This window comes from Pristiophorus japonicus, unplaced genomic scaffold (assembly GCF_044704955.1).
Source record: "Pristiophorus japonicus isolate sPriJap1 unplaced genomic scaffold, sPriJap1.hap1 HAP1_SCAFFOLD_2034, whole genome shotgun sequence".
NCBI classification, from domain to species: Eukaryota; Metazoa; Chordata; class Chondrichthyes; family Pristiophoridae; genus Pristiophorus; species Pristiophorus japonicus.
This window is the reverse complement of record NW_027251730.1, coordinates 7,501-17,329: the sequence shown is the minus strand read 5'-3', so window position 1 is coordinate 17,329 and position 9,829 is coordinate 7,501. Positions and strand designations below refer to the sequence as shown.

Below are 9,829 nucleotides of genomic sequence, written 5' to 3'. Positions count from 1 at the left end.
TGAGAGAGATATATATAAATAGTGATAGAGATAGATAGAGAGAAAGATATATCTATATATATATGTATATATATGTATGTATAATATAATATTAATATATATATAGTGATAGAGAGATAGAGTGTAAGGGGAGAGAGAAAACAGTCAGAGAGAAAGACATCTCTATATAATATAATATATATATATATATTGATAGAGATAGAGATATAGAGTGTGTGAGGGGGGGAGAGAGAGAGAGAGATATATCTCTATATATAATATAATATAATATAGTGATAGAGATAGAGATATATATATATATATAGTGTGTGAGGGGAGAGAGAAAACAGTCTGAGACAGAGAGACATATAGACATAATATATATAGAGTGATAATATATATCTATAATACTGAGTCAGTGTGTGAGGGGGGGAGAGAGTGTCCCGGGGAGGGTCAGAGATAGAGAGAGAGGGGGAGAGGGAGAGTGTGTGAGGGGGGGAGAGTGTCCCGGGCAGTGAGGGGGGTCAGAGAGTGACAGAGATTGAGTCACCGATAGAGAGGGAGATATAGACTGAGTCAGTGTGTGTGTGAGGGAGAGGGTCAGAGACTGAGTGAGGGACAGGGGGAGACTCACTCACTCACTCACTCACTCCCTCCCCCAGGATGCTGAGGGTGGGCGGGGTGGCAGAGATCGGGCGGCGGACCGACAACCGGCCACACACCGAGAGTCTGAGGGCAGAGCTACAGGTGGGTCATGGGTCAGGGGGTGGGAGGTCACACTGGGGTCACCCCCCCCCCCCATCACTGACCCCTTCCCTTCCCCCCCCCATCGCTGACCCCCCCCCCATCACTGACCCCTTCCCTTCCCCCCCCCCCCCATCACTGATCCCCCTCGCCCCCATCACTGACCCCTTCCCTCCCCATCACTGACCCCTTCCCTTCCCCCCCCCCCCATCACTGATCCCCCCTCGCCCCCATCACTGACCCCTTCCCTCCCCTCCCCCCATCGCTGACCCCCCTCGCCCCCATCACTGACCCCTTCCCTCCCCCCCCCCCCCCATCGCTGACCCCTTCCATTCTTCCCCCCCCCCCCCATCACTGACCCCCCCCCCCCCCCCCCGCACTGTGTCAGTCGATATTCTAGGGGCTGGGGGGAGGTGTACATGTTTACTGTGGGTATTCTAGGGGCTGGGGGGGTGTACATGTTTACTGTGGGTATTCTAGGGGCTGGGGGGGGTGTACATGTTTACTGTGGGTATTCTAGGGGCTGGGGGGAGGTGTACATGTTTACTGTGTGTATTCTAGGGGCTGGGGGGAGGTGTACATGTTTACTGTGTGGGTATTCTAGGGGCTGGGGGGGGTGTACATGTTTACTGTGGGTATTCTAGGGGCTGGGGGGAGGTGTACATGTTTACTGTGGGTATTCTAGGGGCTGGGGGGAGGTGTACATGTTTACTGTGTGGGTATTCTAGGGGCTGGGGGGGGTGTACATGTTTACTGTGGGTATTCTAGGGGCTGGGGGGAGGTGTACATGTTTACTGTGTGGGTATTCTAGGGGCTGGGGGGGGTGTACATGTTTACTGTGGGTATTCTAGGGGCTGGGGGGAGGTGTACATGTTTACTGTGTGGGTATTCTAGGGGCTGGGGGAGGTGTACATGTTTACTGTGTGGGTATTCTAGGGGCTGGGGGGGGTGTACATGTTTACTGTGGGTATTCTAGGGGCTGGGGGGAGGTGTACATGTTTACTGTGTGGGTATTCTAGGGGCTGGGGGGGGTGTACATGTTTACTGTGGGTATTCTAGGGGCTGGGGGGGTGTACATGTTTACTGTGTGGGTATTCTAGGGGCTGGGGGGGGTGTACATGTTTACTGTGTGGGTATTCTAGGGGCTGGGGTGTGTACATGTTTACTGTGGGTATTCTAGGGGCTGGGGGGGTGTACATGTTTACTGTGTGGGTATTCTAGGGGCTGGGGGGGTGTACATGTTTACTGTGGGTATTCTAGGGGCTGGGGGGGTGTACATGTTTACTGTGGGAATTCTAGGGGCTGGGGGGGGGTGTACATGTTTACTGTGGGTATTCTAGGGGATGGGGGGGTGTACATGTTTACTGTGGGTATTCTAGGGGCTGGGGGGAGGTGTACATGTTTACTGTGGGTATTCTAGGGGCTGGGGGGAGGTGTACATGTTTACTGTGTGGGTATTCTAGGGGCTGGGGGGAGGTGTACATGTTTACTGTGTGGGTATTCTAGGGGCTGGGGGGAGGTGTACATGTTTACTGTGTGGGTATTCTAGGGGCTGGGGGGAGGTGTACATGTTTACTGTGGGTATTCTAGGGGCTGGGGGGAGGTGTACATGTTTACTGTGTGGGTATTCTAGGGGCTGGGGGGAGGTGTACATGTTTACTGTGTGGGTATTCTAGGGGCTGGGGTGTGTACATGTTTACTGTGTGGGTATTCTAGGGGCTGGGGTGTGTACATGTTTACTGTGGGTATTCTAGGGGCTGGGGGGGTGTACATGTTTACTGTGGGTATTCTAGGGACTGGGGGGAGGTGTACATGTTTACTGTGTGTGTATTCTAAGGGCTGGGGGGAGGTGTACATGTTTACTGTGTGGGTATTCTAGGGGCTGGGGTGTGTACATGTTTACTGTAGGTATTCTAGGGGCTGGGGGGAGGTGTACATGTTTACTGTGGGTATTCTAGGGGCTGGGGGGGTGTACATGTTTACTGTGGGTATTCTAGGGACTGGGGGGAGGTGTACATGTTTACTGTGTGGGTATTCTAGGGGCTGGGGGGGTGTACATGTTTACTGTGGGTATTCTAAGGGCTGGGGGGAGGTGTACATGTTTACTGTGTGGGTATTCTAGGGACTGGGGGAAGGTGTACATGGTTACTGTGTGAGTATTCTAGGGGCTGGGGGGAGGTGTACATGTTTACTGTGTGGGTAGTCTAGGGGCTGGGGGGAGGTGTACATGTTTACTGTGTGGGTATTCTAGGGGCTGGGGGGAGGTGTACATGTTTACTGTGGGTATTCTAGGGGCTGGGGGGGTGTACATGTTTACTGTGGGTATTCTAGGGGCTGGGGGAGGTGTACATGTTTACTGTGTGGGTATTCTAGGGGCTGGGGGGGTGTACATGTTTACTGTGTGGGTATTCTAGGGGCTGGGGGGGTGTACATGTTTACTGTGGGTATTCTAGGGGCTGCGGGGGGGTGTACATGTTTACTGTGGGTATTCTAGGGACTGGGGGGAGGTGTACATGTTTACTGTGTGGGTATTCTAGGGGCTGGGGGGAAACATAGAAACATAGAAAATAGGTGCAGGAGTAGGCTATTCAGCCCTTCAAGCCTGCACCGCCATTCAATGAGTTCATGGCTGAACATGAAACTTCAGTACCCCATTCCTGCTTTCTCGCCATAACCCTTGATCCCCCTAGTAGTAAGGACTTCATCTAACTCCTTTTTGAATATATTTAGTGAATTGGCCTCAACAACTCTCTGTGGTAGAGAATTCCACAGGTTCACAATTCTCTGAGTGAAGAAGTTTCTCCTCATCTCGGTCCTAAATGGCTTACCCCTTATCCTCAGACTGTGACCCCTGGTTCTGGACTTCCCCAACATTGGGAACATTCTTCCTGCATCTAACCTGTCCAGTCCCGTCAGAATTTTAAATGTTTCTATGAGGTCCCCTCTCATTCTTCTGAACTCCAATGAATACAAGCCCAGTTGATCCAGTCTTTCTTGATAGGTCAGTCCCGCCATCCCGGGAATCAGTCTGGTGAACCTTCACTGCACTCCCTCAATAGCAAGAATGTCCTTCCTCAGATTAGGAGACCAAAACTGTACACAATACTCCAGGTGTGGCCTCACCAAGGCCCTGTACAACTGTAGCAACACCTCCCTGCTCCTATACTCAAATCCCCTCGCTATGAAGGCCAACATGCCATTTGCTTTCTTAACCGCCTGCTGTACCTGCATGCCAACCTTCAATGACTGATGTACCATGACACCCAGGTCTCGTTGTACCTCCCCATTTCCTAATCTGTCACCATTCAGATAATAGTCTGTCTCTCTGTTTTTACCACCAAAGTGGATAACCTCACATTTATCCACATTATACTTCATCTGCCATGCATTTGCCCTCTCACCTAACCTATCCAAGTCACTCTGCAGCCTCATAGCATCCTCCTCACAGCTCACACTGCCACCCAACTTAGTGTCATCTGCAAATTTGGAGATACTGCATTTAATCTCCTCATCTAAATCATTAATGTACAGTGTAAACAGCTGGGGCCCCAGCACTGAACCTTGCGGTACCCCACTAGTCACTGCCTGCCATTCTGAAAAGTCCCCATTTACTCCTACTCTTTGCTTCCTGTCTGCCAACCAGTTCTCAATCCACGTCAGCACACTACCCCCAATCCCATGTGCTTTAACTTTGCACATTAATCTCTTGTGTGGGACCTTGTCGAAAGCCTTCTGAAAGTCCAAATATACCACATCAACTGGTTCTCCCTTATCCACTCTACTGGAAACATCCTCAAAAAATTTTTTCCAGAAGATTTGTCAAGCATGATTTCCCTTTCACAAATCCATGCTGACTTGGACTGCGGGGGGTGTACATGTTTACTGTGTGGGTATTCTAGGGACTGCGGGAGGTGTACATGTTTACTGTGGGTATTCTAGGGGCTGGGGGGGGTGTGTACATGTTTACTGTGGGTATTCTAGGGGCTGGGGGGGGTGTACATGTTTACTGTGGGTATTCTAGGGACTGCGGGGGTGTACATGTTTACTGTGTGGGTATTCTAGGGGCTGGGGGGGGCTGTACATGTTTACTGTGGGTATTCTAGGGGCTGGGGGGGGTGTACATGTTTACTGTGGGTATTCTAGGAGCTGGGGGGGTGTACATGTTTACTGTGGGTATTCTAGGGACTGCGGGGAGGTGTACATGTTTACTGTGTGGGTATTCTAGGGACTGCGGGGGGGTGTACATATTTACTGTGGGTATTCTAGGGGCTGGGGGGGGTGTACATGTTTACTGTGGGTATTCTAGGGGCTGGGGGGGTGTACATGTTTACTGTGGGTATTCTAGGGGCTGCGGGGGGTGTACATGTTTACTGTGGGTATTCTCGGGGTTGGGGGGGGGTGTACATGTTTACTGTGGGTATTCTAGGGGCTGCGGGGGGTGTACATGTTTACTGGGGTTGGGCGGGGTGTACATGTTTACTGTGGGTATTCTAGGGGCTGGGGGGGGTGTACATGTTTAAGATGTTTGTATAGAGGGTGTAAATGTGTGTGTTTGTATTGCAAGCACCGTTTGTGCCCTGCGCTGACTCTCTCTCTCCCTCTCTCTCTCTCTCTCTCCCTCTCCCTCTCCCTCTCCCTCTCCCTCTCCCTCTCCCTCTCTCTCTCTCTCTCTCTCTCTCTCCCTCTCCCCCCCCCCCCCCCCCCCACACAGGAGTCCCTCCGTGATGTCCTGGACGAGCCCAGCGAGAGCACTGAGCACCGTGTGACCTGCGACCGGGTTATCCGAGCCTGCATCCAGCGACTGGGGGCAGAGCAGGGGCTGAGCGCTGGCCACCTGGACAGCCTGGCGGGTCTGGCCGAGCTGGCCTGCCGGGGTTACCGGGCCTCTGCTCCCCCTCCCCAGGGCCAGCTCTACCTGGAGTGCCTGCTCTTCCACCTGCTCCGCAGCCTGGCCCTGCGCGGCGTGCCCGACCACTGCCTGGCCTTGGCCCAGCACCTGTACCAGAGCCTGGAGCGCTACGGACCCCCGGCCCTGGGGGCGCAGGGCTCGCTGCGGAAGGACTACGAGGTGGTGGCCAAGAACGGGTTCAGCGTGTTGTGGAAGGCCGGGGAGAAGGCGGAGGGCGAGGAGGGGGAAGAGGGGCGTCGATGGGCCTTGTCTCTGCGCCTCGGGGCGCTCGCCCTCCTGGCCCTGGCCGAGGGGCTCTCTGCCCGGGTCACCCCCTCCAACGTCTGCAAGAAGTTCGCGCTGGCCTGCGCGCTGTACCAGAAGGGGCGGGCCTCGCTGAGCGGGGAGCAGGCGGACCACCTGGGCCGGGAGTTCGAGCGACTGCTGCTGCCCGCGGTGTCGGGGCGGAAGGATCGCTCCCCCTGCTCGCTGTCCGTCTGCGAGCTGGCCCGGCAGTGCTCCGTCTCCCTCTGCCGCTCGGGGCAGCCTGACCGGGCCCTCCAGACCCTGACCCGCGCCCAGGACCTGCTGAGGAAGGGCCCGGGCCCGGCCCCACCGCACTTTGTCTGCGCCCTGCACCTCTGCCGGCTGGCCTGCCTCCTGGGGACGGCCAAGGGCCGCTGCCTGTCCGGGCCCAAGGGCGACGGAGGAAGGGCCCCCCTCCTGGCCAGGGCCGTGCAGCTGCTGCGCGCGTCGCCTCTGGCGGGGTGCGCCCCCGAGAGCAAGGCGGTCAGCGACGGCTGCCAGTACCTGCTCTCCACCCTGGAGAGCCTGAAGGACCAGGGGATCACGCTGGGCCTCGAGGAGTTGCTGCAGCTCTCTGTGTTCCTGGACGTCTGTCGACCCGAGCCCGGCGGGCAAGGGGAGGAGGTAAGCTGCTGAGGGAGGGGCGGTACTGAGGGGGGGTGGTACTGAGGGAGCGCCGCACTGTCGGAGGGGCAGTACTGAGGGAGCGCCGCACTGTCGGAGGGGCAGTACTGAGGGAGCGCCGCACTGTCGGAGGGGCAGTACTGAGGGGGGGTGGTACTGAGGGAGCGCTGTACTGCGCTGTCAGAGGGGCAGTACTGCGGGAGCACTGCGTTGTCGGAGGGGCGGTACTGAGGGGGGGCGGTACTGAGGGAGCGCTGCACTGTCGGAGGGGCAGTACTGAGGGAGTGCCGTACTGCGCTGTTGGAGGGGCAGTACTGAGGGAGTGCCGCACTGTCGGAGGTGCAGTACTGAGGGAGTGCCGCACTGTCGGAGGGGCAGTACTGAGGGAGTGCCGTACTGCGCTGTTGGAGGGGCAGTACTGAGGGAGTGCCGCACTGTCGGAGGTGCAGTACTGAGGGAGTGCCGCACTGTCGGAGGGGCAGTACTGAGGGAGCCCCGCACTGTCGGAGGGGCAGTACTGAGGGAGCCCCGCACTGTCGGAGGGGCAGTACTGAGGGAGCCCCGCACTGTCGGAGGTGTAACGTGACGTTACACCGAGGACCCCGTCAGCCCCCTCGGATACCCTGGGTTCTTGGCCAATGTTTGTTTCCTCAGTTGACCTCAGGAAACCAGATTCTCTGCTTATTATCACGTTGCTGTGTGTGAGAGCTTGCTGTGCACAAATTGTCCGCCTGGTTTCCCTGCTGTGAAGCATCGGCTGTGAATAGATTTGGGCCCTCCCCGAGGTGGTGAAAAGGTCCTATTTGCTTTCTCCGTCCTCTCCCTGCACAATGTGGGAAAGGGGCCACTCCCTGGGGGCGGGTCCCTTGTTCTGTGACTGAGATTCTGGGGGTAGACGGTGCAGGATGAGGGGAGAGTCAGGAGAATGGAGATTAACAATGCCTTGGCCGGTCGTCACATGTTACAGCGATGGAGCTCCTAACCGATCAGCACAATTGCTCCAAGAACATGAGAAATAGGAGCAGGAGTGGGCCATTGGGCCCCTCGAGCCTGCTCCGCCATTTAATACGACCATGGCTGATCCGATCATGGACTCAGCTCCACTTCCCCGCCCGCTCCCCATAACCCTTCACTCCCTTATCGCTCAAACATCTGTCTATCTCCGCCTTAAATATATTCAATGTCCCAGCCTCCACAGCTCTCTGGGGCAGAGAATTCCACAGATTTACAACCCTCTGAGAGAAGAAATTCCTCCTCATCTCAGTTTTAAATGGGCGGCCCCTTATTCTAAGACCATGCCCCCTAGTTCTAGTCTCCCCCATCAGTGGGAACATCCTCTCTGCATCCACCTTGTCGAGCCCCCTCATAATCTGATACGTTTCCATAAGATCACCTCTCATTCTTCTGAACTCCAATGAGTAGAGGCCCAACCTCCTCAACCTTTCCTCATAAGTCAACCCCCTCATCCCCGGAATCAACCGAGTGAACCTTCTCTGAACTGCCTCCAAAGCAAGTATATCCTTTCGTAAATACGGAGACCAAAACTGCACGCAGTACTCCAGGTGTGACCTCACCAATACCCTGTATAACTGGAGCAAGACTTCCCTGCTTTTATACTCCATCCCCTTTGCAATAAAGGCCAAGATACCATTGGCCTTCCTGATCACTTGCTGTACCTGCATACTAACCTTTTGTGTTTCATGTACAAGTAACCCCCAGGTCCCGCTGTACTGCAGCACTTTGTGCAATCTTTCTCCATTTAAATTGTAATATCTGCTTTCATTGTTGAATCTCCCAGCCTCCGTTTCCATACTCTGAATCAGAATCTCATATGTCATCATCATCATAGGTGCTCCCTCGAAACGAGGATGACTTGTTTCATAGAAAAATAGGTGCAGGAGTAGGCCATTCGGCCCTTCGAGCCTGCACCACCATTCAAAAAACGGACACGTTCACAGGTGTTGGGAATGAAGAACTGGAACTACATCCTGCAGGGTGGGAGATGCCTGTGTGTGGATTGTTTAACGTGGGGTGACTGTTGTACACCAGCCACCACACGGGGCTTGACAGAGCGAGGTCTTGGTCCAGGGGCAAGGGTTACCCAGGACTAACTGGAGACCAGCTCTGCTGCTCGGACCCAGTGATTAACATGAACCTGAACAAACATAACTCTAGGCCCATTAGAGGATCAGTTTGCTTCAGTCCCTGGTCTCACCAGGGCCCTGTACAATTGTAGCAAGACTTCCTTAATCTTATACTCCACATCGATTATAATCTCTCATCAATGAGCCCATGACTGATCCAGGCATGGTGCGAGGAAAGTGTCCGGTGGTGGAGAGTGTTGGGGACCAGAGGTTCAAAGTCGCCTCCCGAGCTCGCCGCACTCTTTCTCCACCCCCCCCCGCCAAGGTCCCACCTCACACTGGATCCCAGAAACACTGCCTCTCCTGCCCTGGTGTGTGAGGCACAGGGTGAGATCGACCCCACGCTGCACGGGGCGCTTTGGTGAAGCTGGAGACGTGACCTACAGCTAATCGGGTGGTCTGGGGCTGGTGGTCTGTCACAGAAACATAGAAAATAGGTGCAGGAGTAGGCCATTCGGCCCTTCGAGCCTGCACCGCCATTCAATGAGTTCATGGCTGAACATGCAACTTCAGTACCCCATTCCTGCTTTCTCTCCATACCCCTTGATCCCCCGGGTAGCAAGGACTTCATCTAACTCCTTTTTGAATATATTTAGTGAATTGGCCTCAACAACTTTCTGTGGTAGAGAATTCCACAGGTTCACCTCTCTCTGGGTGAAGAAATTCCTCCTCATCTCGGTCCTAAATGGCTTACCCCTTATCCCCAGACTGTGACCCCTGGTTCTGGACTTCCCCAACATTGGGAACACTCTTCCTGCATCTAACCTGCCCAAACCGTCACTATGAGGTCCCCTCTCATTCTTCTGAACTCCAATGAATACAAGCCCAGTTGATCCAGTCTTTCTTGATATGTCAGTCCCGCCATCCCGGGAATCAGTCTGGTGAACCTTCGCTGCACTCCCTCAATAGCAAGAATGTCCTTCCTCAGGTTAGGAGACCAAAACTGAACACAATATTCCAGGTGTGGCCTCACCAAGGCCCTGTACAACTGTAGCAACACCTCCCTGCCCCTGTACTCAAATCCCCTCGCTATGAAGGCCAACATGCCATTTGCTTTCTTAACCGCCTGCTGTACCTGCATGCTAACCTTCAATGACTGATGTACCATGACACCCAGGTCTCGTTGCACCTCCCCTTTTCCTAA

General features: G+C 54.6%; 1 protein-coding gene across 1 annotated transcript in view; it reads left to right on the top strand.

Annotated features, from left to right (window-relative positions):
* Positions 1-493: 493 nt before the first annotated feature.
* The window catches only part of LOC139244103 (separin-like), a gene marked incomplete at its 3' end in the record, with an annotated part of 13,455 nt that continues 4,119 nt past the window's right edge, over positions 494-9,829 (top strand). The window contains exons 1-2 of the mRNA XM_070870973.1: positions 494-726; positions 5,435-6,541. Coding sequence (XP_070727074.1) covers positions 643-726; positions 5,435-6,541 — 1,191 coding nt within the window. The remainder of the gene's footprint in view (positions 727-5,434; positions 6,542-9,829) is intronic.